At 40.0% G+C, this 18,142-nt stretch overlaps 1 protein-coding gene across 1 annotated transcript in view; it reads left to right on the top strand.

Annotated features, from left to right (window-relative positions):
• The window catches only part of syt12 (synaptotagmin XII), a 46,650-nt gene that overhangs the window by 10,808 nt on the left and 17,700 nt on the right, over positions 1-18,142 (top strand). The window contains exons 2-3 of the mRNA XM_055222747.1: positions 14,086-14,146; positions 16,132-16,325. Coding sequence (XP_055078722.1) covers positions 14,101-14,146; positions 16,132-16,325 — 240 coding nt within the window. The 5' untranslated portion in view covers positions 14,086-14,100. The remainder of the gene's footprint in view (positions 1-14,085; positions 14,147-16,131; positions 16,326-18,142) is intronic.

The following is an 18,142-nucleotide window of genomic DNA, read 5'->3' as shown; positions in this document are numbered from 1 at the left end:
AAATCCACAAACTCTAACCCTTCATTCATCATTACTTGTTCGAGATCGGCTCCGCAAACTTGCCATGTTAATCTTTAATCTCTTTAAGTAATTTCAACTGACAACACTCACGTCTTTGGGGTTGAATAATGGCACCACTTTCTGAAGCTCTTATGAAAAAAACAATTTCACTTTTGTTTATTTAAGCTGGCAGAGAAGATGTTGAGCTTTGTGCCATTTTTTGTTTCATGCGTTGAGGGATGGGACAGTAGACGAGAAAAAGAATCATTCACGGGACATTTTATATAATCACGAGACTCGCCAACAAAGATAATCATCATAATGTCCCCAGAATGTGCCGAAAAAAACCTACTTATCCCTCCATTGTCTCTTCTAGATCATTGTTTAATTCGATCTTTATTAAAAACACAGAATATCTAGTTCATGGTAAATAGTCAAAAAAATTCTAAATACATTGCACATAATAAGCCACTGAGTCACAGGAGCCAGTGCAGAGACCAGAGGACAGGACACATGTGTGAAGTACTAGTCATAATATTGAAATTCTAATTATTCACAACTTGTGATGTAATAATTAATCGCAACTATTTCGCCCGTGATAATCATGACACCAAATTTCAATATGGTCCCACGCCTACATGTGGATAGGCCCAGTACTTACAGAGTTTTTAACCATAAACCATCTGTAATCTGAGTTAAACAGCAAATTCCACCAAAGAATTCCGGCTCGTCTCCAGCTCAATGTTAAACTATAGAGATTCTCCAATGTGACTGCAGCCTATTACCTCAGACACTGCGTTTGTGCCTGGAGTCAGCTGTGTAAAAACAGACGACGCTTTTATGTTTTAAAGTGAATTACTCCAGTCTCTCATGTGTTGGCTGGTTGCGTTGGTACGTCTTTGTGATTTCACTGTCTAGAGGGCTAAGTGTTGTAATGTGATTTTATTAGCACTCACAGTATCCAGGGAGAGGCCTCTCTCTCTGCAAATGCAATAGGAAATACAAACAAATGGATTCACAATTTTGAGATGTTTTATCAACCATCATCTTATTATGTACCGAAAAGTTAACATGTTCTTTTTTGTTTCTGCAAGTTGAACATGTCGTAATGGACACAATAGGGAAATGAAAAATATCAGGATCATGTAGAGCGGGTTAATACGACAATTTTAAGACCAAAATGACGAGCCTGCAACAGTTTTCCAATGTAAAGTGAATTATAGTCAGAGTTAATGAACCCGGAAGTGCGTCCGTGCTCACTTCCTATTCGGAATTCGGCGGCTAGCAGATTAGCTATGTCCATTTACATAAACAGTCAGTGAGTTCTACACATCAGTCTGCAACAGCTCAGAAAAGGCGTCATGATGAATATTTGAATCTAATTAGTCGAAGCGGAACAAGCTGAGAAATCTAACCAGCTAAAACCAGTTAACAGAAAAGCACAGATGGTTCCCTCTGCGTGCATAATAATCTGTTTTAAAAAATAGGCTGAAGTATTGCTTGAAGCCATATTTGTTTTATTTTGCTCGGGTGCTTCACTTTTAGCTCCGCCCCCACACCACGATGCTGCGCTGTGATTGGTCCGAGCCACTGGCCTAATCGCGACAGTGGGAGTCGAGACAGATGGATTCTCAAGTATCGTGAGAATTTATCTGACTGACCAGGAACATTCTAGGAACACTCCACCAGAAAGGTTACAGTGTGAAGCTTTAAAGCCATACTCTGGCGCTTTCTTCTTTGCTGCAGTTTGAGCTTCTTGTGTTTTTCAGGATAAGTGGAATATTCATTTTCGTCTTGTCAGTTGTGTTACTTTTACTTAAGCATGCATCAAATGAGCTGTCTAAACCAGGAAATCAAAAGAGGGAGGGCGGAGAGATGGAGAAAATGAGAGAGGAGGATGGGAGAGGGAGAAGGGAAGAGAGAGGAGAGAGAGGGAGATGAGATAGAAAGAGGGAGAGAGGGAGATTAGCGCCAAAGAGGGAGAAAGCAAGAGAGAAAAGAGAGAGAGGGGGCAGTTGGACACACAGAAAGAAAGAGAGGAAGAAAGAGAGATGAGAAACAAAGAACTAGGGAGATAAATGCTAGAGAGTGCAAGAAATAGAGAGAGATTCACAGTAGTAAAAGACAGAGATGAGAAACAAAGAATGATAGAGTGGAAAAACAAAGAGAATAAAGAGAGAGGAGAAAGGGTAAAAAGAGAGTGAGACTGACTGAGAGAGGAGGTAGAGAGAAAGAACGGGACAGAGTGACAGGGAGAGACAGAGGAAGGAGAAAGAGAGAGAGTGGGGCAGTGAGAAAGAGAGAGACAGAGGAGAGAGAGAGAAGAGGCAGTGAAAGAGAAGAGAGGGGGGTAGTGAGAGAAAAAGTGACAGAGAGGAGGGGGAGCGAATGGGACGGAGTCAGAGAGAGGCAGAGGAGGGAGAAAGAGAGAGAGTGGAGGAGCAAGAAAGAGAGAGACAGAAGAGGGAGAGAGAGAAAGAAAAGGCACAGAAAGAGAAAAAGAGAGAGATGGTAGTGAGAAAGACTGACTGAGAGGAGGGGAAGAGAGAATGGGAGAGAGAGACAGAGGAGGGAGAAAGAGGGAGAGAAGAGGCAGAGAAAGAGAAGAGAGAGAGAGAGTGGGGGTAGTGAGAGAGAGACTGACTGAGAGAGGAGGGGTAGAGAAAAAGAGATGGAGTCAGAGAGAGAGACAGAGGAGTGAGAGAGAGAGGGGGAGTGAAAGAGAGAAGAGGCAGAGAAAGAGAAAAGAGAGAGAAGAGGCAGAGAAAGAGAAGAGAGAGAAGAGGCAGAGAAGGAGAAGAGAGAGAAGAGGCAGAGAAAGAGAAGAGAGAGAGAAGAGGCAGAGAAGGAGAAGAGAGAGAGAGTAGTGAGAGAGAGAGACTGATTGAGAGAGGAGGGGCAGAGAGAAAGAGATGGAGTGAGAGAGAGTTACTGAGAGCTAGAGAGAGAGTGGGGGAGTGAGAGAGAGAGATGGAGCGAGAGAGGGGAGTGAAAAAGAGAGGAGGGAGGGAGAGAGACAGAGTGAGGGAGTGAGAAATAGAGAGAGACTAGTGCTTGCGCTGCTGTATTGAGCCAGTTCATTTGATTATGAGGCATTGGCTGAGATTAAAAGCGGAGTTGATTGATCAGTTCTTGGGAGGGAGAGGCCAAGCATTCCGACTTCTTCCTCCTCCACAGTATTCTGCCTTTTATGTGTGTGTCGGAAAACTGCAAAAACAAGAGCTCTATATCTATGTTAATTAGCCAGGCCTCTGCTCTCTGCATGTTAATCAGATGGTGCATTTAGGTACAGCTCCAATACCTCACATGCCCCAAGAGCTACACTACACATCTGTTTTTGGAGAGAAACTAAAATTATATCGACTTTTTTTTCCATGGGACAACAATAAGAGAAGCAGGTGATGAGCCATCCTCCAAAAATGTTACATAGTACACCTTTAAAGGGACAGTATATGTAAGATTTGATACGAGGTAAACATGATCAGATCAAATATATTTTTGACTAATAACAGTTCTAATGCTGATTTATTCTTAATTACAAAACATTAGACATGATGGCCAAGTTGTTTATGTTATAATTTGATATTTTGATTCTCAGAATTCTCAGAATTAACCTCTCTTGAATCTCCACTTTGTGATGTCATGTGGTAATACAGGAAGTGCTTTATACACCTTCGCTAGAATCATTTGGATAATATCAGCTCTGGAATTGTCAGCCTTTACTGAACTAAAGGCAAAAGGAGCTTTTAATATGAAAACTACCACTTTATGACATCACAAGGTGGAACAGAGCATTATTTTTAGACAAACTAATAAAGAAGGGTTACTTAAACATATGTGAGTGAAACAAAACACAACTCCGAGCATGTTTTTGATGAGATAACAACGTTCTAACATGGCTAAAAGCTCACAAGAGTCCATAGACATTGACATGCAGTGTGTGTGCAGACTGGGCTTGTGTCTCCTGATGTTTGGTGCTTTTATGGGAGAATCATTTCTCTTGGAGGGCTTTGTTTTCACGCAGCTCAACCTCAACAACAAAGAACCAAAACAGAAAAAGTAGCTTCAAATGCATCCATCAGGGCACAGGTATTATTTATGTGTGAGATTTGTCTTTGAGTAGAAAATAAACTTCAAAGTCTTCCGGTGCCTTAGACATAAACAACAGCTGTGCAGTCAGGAATTGGCAAAGTAGAGGCTGACGAAATATTACGTAATTGTATCTCAGTATTGCTTTGTTTAATGCCGCCACAAAGAGATGCTCAAGAAGAAAACTTTTTCTGCAGGAATGGTCTTGCATCAGGATAGGGAGCTGATATTAATGGTCCTGTATTACAGAAAAGTGACTCTTATGAGCTTTAAGCCTAGACTGTATAAAGACGTGGAGTGTGACATCACCCACAGCGTTCAGCTCAAGTCAAATGAAGCTCATTGAGGCTAGCGGTTTAGGGGCCATATTTGGAGCCAGGCTCCATATTTGGAATTCCAAACTAGAGTATCATAGCAACCAAAGAGCCAATATGGAGCGAAGCTGTGGAAGGTAACGCCCCTTCCCACCCACACCAGCTGGTTTAACAGGGGGAGGGTGCTTAGCATTGTTGTCATTGTCAATCAACCCTGTTGCTAATGCTACCGGAAGTGACCTCGGGGAAAGAATGCAATTGATTTGTCCATTATTATGTTCATATCTTGAGTTACTCACACAATAGCAAAATAAAAAATACCAGAATCACGTAAAGCTGTGTACATTTATATAAACAGTCTGTGGCTTTAAGCCATGTTATAATGATGTTACCTCCTCAAAAACATACCTTGTTTCATTCACACATGTTTGAGTAACCCTTTATTATTAGTCAGTCTACATTTCCAAAGCTCAAAATGCTCTGTTCCACCTTGTGATGTCATGAAACAGTATTTTTATATTTACTTAAATAGAGATTTGCAATTCCAGGGCTGAAATGGTCCAAATGATTCTAATGAAGGTGTGTGGAGTTTAAAAACACAGTGGAGCACTTCCTTAGCATCACAAGGTGGAACAGAGTGTTTTCTGTTTGAGAGAAGAACTCAGCCTAAATATGCAGAGTCTGTGTGTTAAACATGTGTGAATGAAACAAAACACAACTCCAGGTCTGTTTCTGATGAGGAAACATTATAACATCGATCATAAAATAGTGTAACATGAGCCCTTAAACTTCACACACGAGCTGGTTTATTTCATCACACATAATGACAAATGTGACATCGATCTGTGTGATTTCGATGTACGTGTGAAACTCAAAGTGTTGATTGAGCTGAGATTGAATTTGTCTGGTTCAGTTTGTCTGTGCAGGCTGTGAATTACATCAAGAGGGAGGTAGTGGTGTAAAGTGTGCTCCACTGCTGTAATCTCATAATATAGACCCTTTACAAGTGTGCAAACAGAAACAGTCTAAAGTCCAGAATATAATGTGATTTAAATAGAGACATTGGGATTAGCTGCAGTCAAAATGGACTGTGAGCTTTAGCCATGTTATAATTTTGTTACCTTATCACAAACAGACCTGGAGTTGTGTTTTTTCATTCACATGTTTGAATAATTCTTAATTATTAGTCTGTCTACATCTCCAAAGCTCAACATGCTCTGTTCCACCTTGTGATGTCATGTAGTGGTAGTTTTCAAGTTAACACTTTTTTTTAACCTTTAGATCAGTAGAGGTTGGTAATCCCAGCTTTAAAATTATCTGAATGATTGTAGTGAAGGTGTCTGGAGTTTAAAAACACAGTGAGCACTTCCTGTATCACCACATGACATCACAAAGTGGATATTTTCAGTTTGAGAGAAATGTAATATGGGCCCTTTTTATGTATTTGAGCTGAATTTGTTTTGGTCCAGTGTTGTATAAGCTGCTCTTGAGGTCAAAATAAGGTCACTGTGTCTGCGTCTAATTATATAAAGTGTTTTACTGTCCAAAAATCAAGAAGTGTGGTATTAGCATGCTAGTGTTTGTTATCATACTGTGACATAACACTCCTCTCTGGTCTCTGAAAGTTGTGAAAATGGCTTATCAAGTCATTGTGGTGAATAATTAGGATAAGGTAAAAGAGGAATAACTTAGGACAACTACGAAATGAACTAGAAGAAGTACTCAACTCTGTTACTTAAGTAAAAGTACAGATACTGGAGTAGAAAATACTTAAGTAGAAGTATCAAATGAAAAAATCAACTTAAGTAAAAGTATTAAAGTACCTGTAAAAATATACCTAAAGAGTAAAAAGTGATTTTGAGCAGATGAGTTCTTTAAGGCTTCAAATGTAGTGATTTTGATTGATAGTGTAGTTCAACAGAAACTGAATCGAACATTTTTTTCTAGCTGTTTTTTTAGTTTTTATATTTTTGTTTGCTCAAATTATGAACGTGTTAATAAACCCTCAGCATTTTCTGCAAGTGTCAAACAATCATGAAAATACTTTTACTTTTCAGTCCAGTTCAAAAATGTAGTGGAGTAGGAAGTACAGATACTGCTCTCAAATGTAGTGAAGTAAAAGTTAAAAGTATCCACTGTAAAATAGACTTAAGTAAAGTACAGATATAGAAGTAATAGCACTACTTCTATTACATTACATTCCACATTTTTGATGAAGGCAAAATCGTGTGGTGTGGGTTTGGCTGGACAACAGTTTACAAAAATGTTGACCCGACAGTAGTTTGTTCTTAAGTTTTACTACATATGATACTTGGATCTCAGTTGCAGTTTTGAGGCTAGAAAACAGTATTTTTCCATATTTAAAATTGTCACCTTTTAGCTATGATGTCAGTTAATCCTTCACTTTGCCTCCTGTCAACTCGATTGTGGTAACAGCACCTTCAAGGGTCTATTTTCTGTGGCAATAAATCACTCTTCAAAACTGTACAGGTCTAAACGAGGTATTAATTTCATCAGTATCTTTTGAACACAGTGAGGCGGAGAAAGACGAGCCTTTATGAACGATGCTATCAGACCAAGCGTTGACGTTCAGAGGATGTCAGAGATACGGGGAGTTTAGTTTAGCTTCAGCCTTAATGAGTCAGGACCAGGAGAATCTCAACGCTTAAACAGATTCAGTTTGTAGTCACTAAACGGTATTATGGTAGAGCTGGAGTTTATCAAAGTCAAATAAAAATGCTCAGTTTGAATCACAAAGGCTGTGATTTGTTTGGGAGAAAACCATAGACTGTATATATAAATGAACAAAGCTAACCTGCTAGCCGCTGTGTTCCAAACAGGAAGTGATCATGGGAGTGCTTCCAGTTCCATCGACTCTGGCTTCAATTCACTTTACATTGGAAAACCGTGGTCCCTCTCTCTGTAACTTCTGCCATCAGCTTCATCATTTTGGTCTTAAAATGCTTGTATTAACCCGCTCTGCATGATCTAGGTATTTATTTTCATCGCCTTCATCAGCCTCACTCTGGATTGACTCTTCGTTGCTATGTCACTTGCAGTCAGAATTCTTAATATGGAACTTGGCTCCAAATTCGTCCCTATCACTGCTCTAGCCTCGATGAGCTTCATTTGATTGGAGCTGAACGCTGTGGGTGACGTCACATTCACTTAGTCCACTTCTGTATACAGTCTGTGGAGAAGAGTGAATAATGAAAAGTGATAAATTGGATGAGTTCTGTAGTTCAGACCTTTAACAATGTCTTTTTTTTTTTTTTTTTTTTTGAAGTTCATGTGATTCTTGTATTAGTTTAGCAGTAATGTTTTTGTCTTCTCTCAAAAAGGTTGCTGCTATTGAGGTGTTTAAAGAAGACACTGGCTTTTCGGGGAGTATTAGTATTAAAGGTCCTGAATTACGCTATTTTCAGATCTACGTTATAGTGTTTTTTTCCTCATCACAAATACGCCTGTTTCATTCACACACGTTTAACACACAAACTCTGCATATTTAGGCTGAGTTCTTCTCTCAAACCAAAACACTCTGTTCCACCTTGTGATATCATGTGGTGATACAGGAAGTGCTCCATTGTGTGTTTAACCCTTTAAGGACTGAGCACACTATAGACCATTGTAGCTCGCCTAGACTTTTATTCTTTTAGCCATAAAAATCACGTTAATGTAAGTATCAGACTGCTTTGGAGATGCAGGCAGACTAATAATTAAAGAAAATTAATAACGTTAAATGCACTGTACCTGATTTGTACTAGTTCGTTTGCAGTAGTCCAAAGTTATTAATCACTTACCTTATGCTTAAACTTATATAAGTATTGTCATCACATAAATCTAACAAGTAGCATGGCAAAGCGCACTTACTGCTCATATACTTGAAGAACGTTTTAGACAATGGGGATAATTCTGTTGTTTCGTCACATGGCGTCAATAATTATGAATAATGGTAAATATGTAATAATATTAAAATCTCTGTTGCTCAAATCAAACTGTGTTATAAATCAAATATGGAGTGATTTATCTGGCGACCCTAGATTCACACAAAGTGGATTAGACAACATAAGGAGTGATATACTTTCCTCAGGGTCTGCGGCTGGTTTCTGCACGAGGTCAATAGTATCATGCATTTTTAATAGTGACATTTTCAAGACATTTTAGACTTGAGGAAACTTAGGGGAAAAGCAAAGACACCACACTGTGTTTCAGGTAGAGGTTATGAGGAGGATGCTCTGAGGCTGCTGTATAAATTCATAGGGTGAACAGAGGTGAACCGACAAGCTACACTGTTTATAACTTTCACCCATAAGGCAGAGCACTCCCATTAAAACAGGGAGTGTGAAGTAGATCAGGTTCAAGGTCTTAGCGCCGGCGCGGCCCTCGTAGTGAAAAAGAACCGGACGAAAAGGGTAGTCTGTGATGTCAAAACTGTCATCAAATTTGTAATAGTAAAAACCTTGAAAATATAAAATCAGCAGAGAAGTTTTCCGTCCCTAATAGTGTTGTCTCGCCCTCAGCTGACCAATGAAAATATATACAGTGTATTTATACCATCAAAACAATCATACCCGTTTAGTCTAGTTAAAGTGACTGGAGGCCGCTAGATGCACAAACAAGAGAGAAACCTGCGTGTAACAACAGATGGTACTATGAAGGTTAGGTCAAAGAGATCCACAACAATACAAGTAAAGATTTAAGGTATAGAAAGAAGAAACATAAACTTTGTATTCACGATTATTGGTAAATAGGACATGTTCACATTTTTATATAGTGCTTATCCAACTTCAAGGCTCAAAGCGCTTTACATCAAGGAACCACTCACCCATTCACACACACATTCATACACACATTCATACACCAGTGTACACCTACACTGGGGGCAAGGTTGGTTAAGTGTCTTGCCCAAAGACACAATGGCAGCATTCATACACCTAACCGCTCTACCAGTGATATTTACGTTGAGATGGGGATTTGGCTATCATCCTTCAGATCAGTGGACAAACACTGTACTGCCTGAGCTAGTGTATTGTTTACACACCTGACTAAACAATGGTTTCCAGGGACTGCAGGTGGAAACTAGCAATTTTGCCAGTATTAAATGCCAGGGAGAAGAGGTGGGTTTTCAGTCCCGTCTTAAACTGCGTTAAAGACTGAGAGGATCTGACATGCAGAGGGCGCTGTGTCATATTCTTGACGCTGCTACAGAAAAAGCAGAAATAAACACGTAAACTAAACTAAACTAGACACCATGAGCAAACAACAGTGAAATTCTAAAGTGCCTTCATGTTTCTCATAAGTATTATTTTTATTATATTGATTTATAATGATTGATTGTGGGATAGTATCACCATCCATCCAATTTTTTCCGCTTATGTGGGGCTGGGTCACTGAGGTAGCAGTCTGAGCAGGGAATCCTAGACTTCTACCACCCCAGACACTTCCTCCAGCTCCTCTATGTAGTATCTGTATTAAATATTTATCACAAATGTATCTAACAAATATAAAAAGTAATGACAGTGGTATTTTGATCATCATAATCGTTATCTGATATATACTCTGACACAAAGACAGTAAATTATCAAATCAAGATGTCAAAAAGTATTAAGTTTATACAGACTACATCTCTATGTAGAAGCCTTCAGTCATCGTATATGAACCTGTATTTGGGTAATAATGTATTTAAAAAGTCTCAAGTCGTACAATAGAAATAATCGTTTGACGTGTCGACTACTGAAATAATGATTAGTTAAAGCCCTATTCATCAACAGGGAAACTTCCATCCAAAATGTATTTTTGCTCTTGTAAACACAGTAATTATCACTCCAGGCTCTAACACAGGGGAGCACCCACACGCCTTCACTGCTCTGTGCTAAAATTAACAGTGACACGGCCTTTCCTATGGTCTTTCCCGTATTATCCTTTCTTTCTCTTCTCCTCTCTCCTACGCTTCCTCTCTTTCGCTCTTCTCCCTCATGTTCCCTGTCCCTTCTCCCTTTCTTTCTCCCCCTCTCTTCCTCTCCCTCTCTTTCGACCCTTCTCTTTCTCTCTGTGTCTCCTCCTCTCCTCCCTTTGTCTCTCTCTTCCTCTCTCCCCCTCTCTTTCTCTCCCCTTTCGCCCTGTCTTTGCTTTTTTCTCTCCCCCTCTCTTTCTCTCTGTTCCTCCCTCTCTCTGTTCCTCTCTCTCCTTTTCTTTTTATCCCTCTCTTCGCTTCCTCTGTCCCCTTTCTGCGCTCCTCCTCTCTCTCTTTCATTCTCTTTCTCTCTTCTTTCCCTCTATCACTCTCTTTATCTCTTCCTCTCCTAAAACAAAATGTCTCTAAATAAACGTTTTTTTATGATCACCACTGTATTTTAATCTGTATTGCGTATCGAGTCTATTCCTTAGTATCGAAATGGAGTCATTTTAATATTGTGATGACACTAGAGGTCATTATCCAGCTGCATTTTTAACAGCGTTTTGACAATGGCGGTGACTCAAACTGCAGTTTCGATTTGATAGTGAGTAATTATGCAGCCCTGTCTCGTACTATATGAGTATTTCTTGTGGGAGATTCCTCATGTTTTTTCAAACGGCACATCAGCAGCTGTCACTGGACCCTGCACTGCGTCAGCCTCTTTAATTGGCCTGGCTGTGGTCTGCTACTCGCTCAGCACAATTGGAGTCTATTACACCACAACACCCCCACCCCCACCACCTCCTCTCTCTGTCCCCCCCCCCCCCCTTCCTCTCTCTCTCTCTCTCTCTCTCTCTCTCTCTCTTTCCTTCCCTCCCTTTTCTATCCTTCTACTCCCTCTCCCTTTACTATCTATCTGCCCTTGTCCCCTACTTTCTCGCTTCCTCACCCCCTCTCTCTCCTCCCCTCTATCTTCCCCACCTCTCTCCCCCTCTCTCTCCCTTCCTCTCTCTCCCCTTTCTATGTCCCTCTGTCTTTCTCTCTCACTCCCTTTTCCTTTTCTCTCCCTGTCTCTCCCTCTGTCTCTCACTTCTCCTCTCTCTTTCTTTCCCCCTCCCCTTTGAACATACCCCCTCTCTCCTACTCGCGCAGCACAATTGGAGTCTATTACGCCCCAACACCCCCACCCCTCCACCACCTCCTCTCTCTGTCTCCCCCCCTTCCCTCTCTCCCCTTTCTGCATCTCCCTTTCTCTCTCTCTATTTCCTTCCCTTTCTATGTCTCTTTCTCCCTCCTTCTACCCTCTCTTCCCTTACTATCTACCCACCCTCGTCCCCTCCTTTCTCGCTTCCTCCCCCCTCTCTCTCCTCCCTCTCTATCTTCTCCCCCTCTCTCACCCTTCCTCTCTCTCCCCTTTCTATGTCCCTCTCTCCTTCTCATCCCGTCTTTCTCTCTCACAACCTTTCCCTTTTCTCTCTCCTCCCCCCTTGTCTCTCTCCCTGTCTCTCCCTCACTTCTTCTCCTTGTCTCACTTCTCCTCTCTCTATCTTTCCCCTCCTCTTTGGACGTACCCCCTCTCTACTACTCACTCAGCACAATTGCGTCTTCTTACCCCTCCCCTCCCCCCTCCTGCCCCCCTCCTGCCCCCCTCCTGCCCCCCTGTCCTTCCCTCTGTATCATTAGTGTAATGCTTTGGTTTCCTCTGAGCTGCTGAGAAATGGGAGATTCCAGCACACTGAGGGGGAGGGGCCAGGAGCGAGCATGAGTCACCCCAACTCTTTCATAATCCCATACTTTGCAGTTTTGTTTTTATATATTGAACTGTAGAAACTTTTGAGTAGCGTAGTTGCCGGTAAAGTGCTCGCCGTCTGGTCTGAAGGTCTGCGGTTCAAATCCTGCTCTTAATATAAATGGTACATGGTCACATTTTTATATCGAGCTTTTCCACCTTCCAAGCACTCAAAGAGCTTTACATCAAGGAAACACTCACACATTCATATGCACACAGACACTCGGGGTGACATGGGTGAAGTGTTTTGCCCGAGGACACAACGGAAATATTCATCTGTGGGAGTTGTAATCGCACCGCCAACCTGTGGTTTAGTGGATCTGACCGCTCAACCATTGATGTTTATGTTGAGAGCGGGATTCTAACCGTCAACCTTCAGATCAGTGGACAAACACTCTACCAGCTGAGCTAGTGTTGCCCCAAAATAAACATCATTGGTAGAGCAGTCAAATCCACTGACCTACAGGTTGGTGTTTCAGTTACAGCTCCCACAGATAAATACAGTTGTTGTGTCCTTGGGCAAGACACTTAGCCTTCCCTCCCAGTGTAAGTGTACACTGGTGTGTGAATGTGTATGGAGTGGTTCCTTGATGTAAAGTGCTTTCAGTGAAAGTAGAAATTGAATTTTACCATTTTGATTATTTTGTGTAAATATGAATATTGAGCATGTCATTCATAATAATAAATAGAGCTAGAACTTATAAATAAGGATGCTTACATGGGCCATTTTACATTCATTTCACATTTGTCTGATACTAAAACCTTGACTAATACATTTAAAGAGATGTTTTATCAGATTTCTGTTGAACTGAATGCTATGAAATAATATCACATTTTCTTAAAGCCTGGATAATGGTTTCATCTTTATTTATTTACATGTAGCACTGCTTTTTGTGTGAACTAAAGCTGTCTACTATTTCAGAAAGTATTCACTGTGATTGTTTATATCCATCCGTCAGTCACACAGAGTCTGACACTGAACATTGAACAGCTGCGTTAAAGGGGTCATATTTTGTAGAATGGACAATGAGACCCATATTATAATTCCTAAAGACATGTGCTGCGGATCGATTAGTTGACCAAAAGGGGGCGGGGCAAAAGCTCTCAAAATTAGTACATATCTCTATGTATCTGACCCAAACTATATTCAAAATACTACAGATGTATGTGAGTTCATGCAAAAACAACCATGATACAGCGAAGTACTAGGAAACTGCCTGGTAAATTTGTCTATGTATTTTTTTATTGATCTCAGTCTGGTCCCCACATCCTCTGTTGTGTCTTAAGCCCGGCCAAATGTTATCGTGCAGTCAGGTCCATTTTTTTTCAGTGACATATGTGAAACGAAAGAGCTCATTGGTCATCAATGATTTACAAATAAAATCACATTTCTCTCTCCTCAGATTAACAGAGTGCACTGCTTCGCTCATTGATTTAACAGAAATCCGCAATGTTTTTCAGTCCCTTTTGCCTTGATTTTTTTTTTTCCTTTACTATTTCCAATAAGGATGGACCACGCATGTCTCTGATTGGCTAATCCACCTGTCAATCATGGCCATTTGAAAACAGGGAGATTCAGCGGTGTCCAGACTCAGATATTCGTAAAATATTGAAGAAGTGTGTATTCTGGATCCCAGGCAAATAAAACTCATTATTTACTCCCAAATCTTAAGCAAACTCAGTCCTCTCTGTTGTTGTCCCATGTAAATCTTTATAACTGTACTCGGCCATGACTATGACACCATCAATTGATTAATCGATTAAACAACTACTGCCAGTGGAACAGTTCTCCCTCATCATTACGTTTCTCAGAGTTGTATGTAGATTTATTTATACATGTTTGAGTAATCCTGTATTTTTGGTATTTGAGACTTGAACGCTCAGAAAATGTCCCGTATCCTCAAACCCAGGCCACACCTCACATCTGACATGGGGTAAAAAGAATACTATTTTTGTAATTCAAATGGTATTCATGTTTTTTGTGTGTTGTTTTCCAGGCTGGCTGCTGCACCATGTCCTCTCCCAGCAGTGAGGATATCTCCGGCTACCACCTGAGCGGTAACTGTATTTTTACTTCATTGAGATGTTTTGGAATTTAGACCATTATAGAGGAGATTCTAGGTGTATTCACATTTGTCCTGATTTGGTCCTGGTTTGAGACAAGTTTAGGTAATATGTTGATCTGGTTTAGTTCTGTTCCAGTCCTGATTTAGTCCTGGTCTAGTTCCGGGTTTAGTTCCAGTTTAGTCCCAAATTTTATGTGGTTTTTGTGCATTGTACTGTTAGTTTGGTCACATAAACAGCAAATATTACATGCAGCATAGGCAAGTCAAGTTTATTTGTATTGGTGCATAAAGTAATTCGAAGTGTTTTACAGAATAAGAAAGACATTAAGATGACAATACAACAAATCAACACATAAATAATCACAAATAATCATCATAAAATCAACACTAAAAGAGAAGAGCGCAGAATAAAAACCTTTCAGTCGTATGAACTGATTTTGATGGATTTAAACATTGTCAGAGTAGAGGCCTGTCTCACATCTTCAGGAAGACTGTTCCAGGTTTTAGCTTCATAAAACTGAAACACTGATTCTCATGTTTAGTCCTGACTCTGGGACCAGCAGGAGGCCGGTCCCTGAAGTCCTCAGAGTGTGAGATGGTTCATGTGGCTCTAACATATGGGAGATGTTCTTTGGTGCTGGTCCATGTAGAGAATTGTTCAGAGGCAGAGCTGCTTTAAAGTCTATTCTCTGAGCCACAGGAGCCAGAGACCTGAGCACAGGACACATGTGTGAAGTACTTCCTGGTTCTAGTCAGGACCCGAGCAGCAGTGTTCTGGATGTACTGCAGCTGTGTTAAGGCTCGTTTGGAGAGGCCAGTGAGCAGGACGTTACAGTAGTCTAACCTACTGGAGACAAATGCATGGATAAGTCCCTAAGTCTGGTTTAGACAATATGCAAGTAAACAAGAAAATATTCTGTCTAAAAATGTGTAACTCACTAGTTTAGACCTCTACAGATATGTTCTGAAATGCATGTGTCTGTTTATCAGGTCATATTTGCATCTGCAAACAGGACATGTTTAAAATGTGCCCTCTTAACAGAATCCTAATTTTAAAATGTCAAATCTACAATCACACTTGTAATTTTCCAAAATATTATTCTAAGATCGTTCAGTGTCTCAATTCCTAGGGTCTTGTCGGCTGCGGATGGCCAGGGAAACCCACTGAACCAGCTCTATCATTGCCTCCTCGTTTACATTATAAAAGTGAAATAAACCTGTCAGTGTGCCTCCATAGATGAGATTTATCTACAAGACGTCTCATCCTCATTATGTGGAAAAGACCATGTGACACATACACTGTAAAAAATGAATTCCTCTGTAGCTTAAATGACCCATATTACTCCATTTTCTGATCTATGTTATAATGTTGTTTCCTCATGTAAAAAGTAGCTGAAGCTGTGTTTTGTTTAATTCTCAAAGCTCACATGAGTACATTTTGTGTAATATAGGACCTTTAAATGACTGGAAACCAATAGAAAGTACTTTTAGTATTTTTAATGTTAATGCTCCTGGATGTGTTAATGTGCTCTGTGAACCGAAACGTAATTGCAAATCTAATAGCAATCGTAACACTTACTGAAATGCACTTTTAATGGCTTTTGACTGAGCTAATTATCAAAAGGGAAAATATTGTGAATGTTTTGTTTTGGTTGTTTGTGAAGATACGCAAAACATATCAAGTATATAATTTATGATAAAAATGCTGCATAAATAACGAATTAAAAGTAAAATGGGGAAAGCTAACTGGAAGCACTGCTCTGTCTGAAGCTCTGTTGCTCAGGTTTGACTTTAATCTGATCTTTGTTTTAACACAATCTGATCTTAAAGAAACAAGTCACATAAAACTACAGTCAAAAGACATACATGCAGTTCCCCTGGCGTGTTGTCACTGCAGAATATCAATAGTTTACTGTATTTGTTTTCTTGTATTGTGAACTGTGCATTCATAGTGCACTGCTGTGTCTGTGTGTGCAGTGGTGCGTGACCCGCCTGGCTGGGAGGCGGGCCTGTACGTGGTTGGGTTCCTGGTGCTGCTGGGAGCAGCGGGGCTCAACATCTGGAAACTCTGGAAGTCTGGGACATTCCCCACTCCGTCGCCGTTTCCCAACTTTGACTATCGATATCTGCAGGAGAAATATGGCACCTCTTTCTCAGAAGTCAGACAGAAGGTACTCATCCTGAATGCACTGAATCAAATATCTCTCTCAAAACTGTAACACAGGAGGATAATGTATTGATACTCTGCAGATGATGTCATTAACGTACTCTGGGGATGTGGTGCTAGCTGTAGGCATGCTCTGTCTGAGGCTTTATTCAACTTTAGTCTGAGCTTTATTTTAATACAATACAATGAACATAAATAACTGACTTAGTTGGAGCTACAAGATTTCTGCTGTTAAACAACTCCCTCTCAATTAACATTACAGTCACAAGCTAGCTAGCATTAGCCAACAGGTTTTCAGTTAGTCATTCTCACCTTTTTTGTTGAAAATCAAAAACCAGAACCATAAATGCTCATATTGATCACAGGCTCATGAAAATATGCTGTTTAAATAGATTTTGTATTTTTTTTCTTTTTCTTTTTCTTTTTTTTTTTTTACTTCTTTGGCAGTGTTTCCTAATGTGTGCATTGTACCACCATGGTAACTGATGAGCATTCCACCATACACATACATGTAGAACACCCCCAGCATGATGTCACTGCAAAGCATCAATTGTAACTTTCTGCATTTTTAATTATATGTTTTTATGGCTTAAAATACTATGCAAAAACATGCATTCCCACTATGAGAAAGTTCCCCTCTCCACAGATCAAAGTTTATAATTTTTCTTCCTGGTTGAACACGGGCAGCCTGTGGTGGAATTACCTTAGCAACCACAATGTAAACAAAGACCAACGTGTTTTAAAATGACACAATAGTTACGACTGGACTAATAATAATAATAAATGACCTGTATTGTGTCAAATGAAGATTTATTCTGTTTTACAACTCAGCGCTTCTTCCTGTATTGTTGTACATTTCTTCTCAAGTTTTTTTTTATTTATTTTTTTTCCGCTGTAATGTGGCTAGCCCATTACAAAGTCCTGAACTTAAGGCAACAGGAAAAATGACAAACCCATAAGAAGTTTAAAGTGTTTATTAATACAAACAGTGGGGTGATCGGGCTTTCTCTGTTGCTGGGCCCAAACTTTGGAACAAACTGCCCCCTGATGTGCGCACCATTACTGACTTTGGTCTTTTTAAATCCAGGCTCAAAACATATTTATTCAGACTGGCCTTCAACACCTAGTAATGTTGTGACACATTATCATTATTTATATTTTGTTGTATTAATGTATTTTATTCTATTTTATTCTCCTATTTTACTGTTTTAGTATGATTTTAACTTGTTTTAATTTGATTTTACTGGGAAGCACTTTGGTCACTTTGAGTGTTGTAAAGTGCTCTACAAATAAATGTTGATTAATTGATTGATTGATTAAATTGAAAGGGCTTGCAGTTAAAATGTCCTGTAACAAAAGAAATCTCTATACGTGCATTGGCTAATTACTTTTAATTGAATTGTTTGACTTTATTCTTACCTGTTTTGTCTGCGGTTTTAGCACGCTAGCTTTTATCTTTACATGTGCTGGAGAATGTAGGCAATTAGGGAAGGTGCGCTATAAAAGGAGCCAACCTCAATCTGCTCGGTGGAGGTGCTGCGTGTACAGGCTGGTTTTTAAATGTGTTCGGTAATAAACACACTTGGGTCATCTCAGCTCTGCTCTGTTACTCGTTGTGCTATCCGAGGTATTACATCCACAAACTGCCACTTAGACTAACTGTTGTAAAACTCGTGATATAGCAATTTTATCACGAGTCAATTTTTATCACCATATTACTCAGCCCTAATCTGAATGTCTGCTTTTACTACAGATTGAAAGATATTTCTGCAATACTTTTCAGTCCACACATCTCTATTGTACTGGAGGTCATTCATTTTA

The sequence above is a fragment of the Periophthalmus magnuspinnatus genome, chromosome 6 (genome assembly GCF_009829125.3).
Source record: "Periophthalmus magnuspinnatus isolate fPerMag1 chromosome 6, fPerMag1.2.pri, whole genome shotgun sequence".
Lineage (NCBI taxonomy): Eukaryota > Metazoa > Chordata > Actinopteri > Gobiiformes > Gobiidae > Periophthalmus > Periophthalmus magnuspinnatus.
The sequence above is the reverse complement of the archived record's forward strand: the minus strand, read 5'-3'. Positions and strand labels throughout refer to the sequence as shown.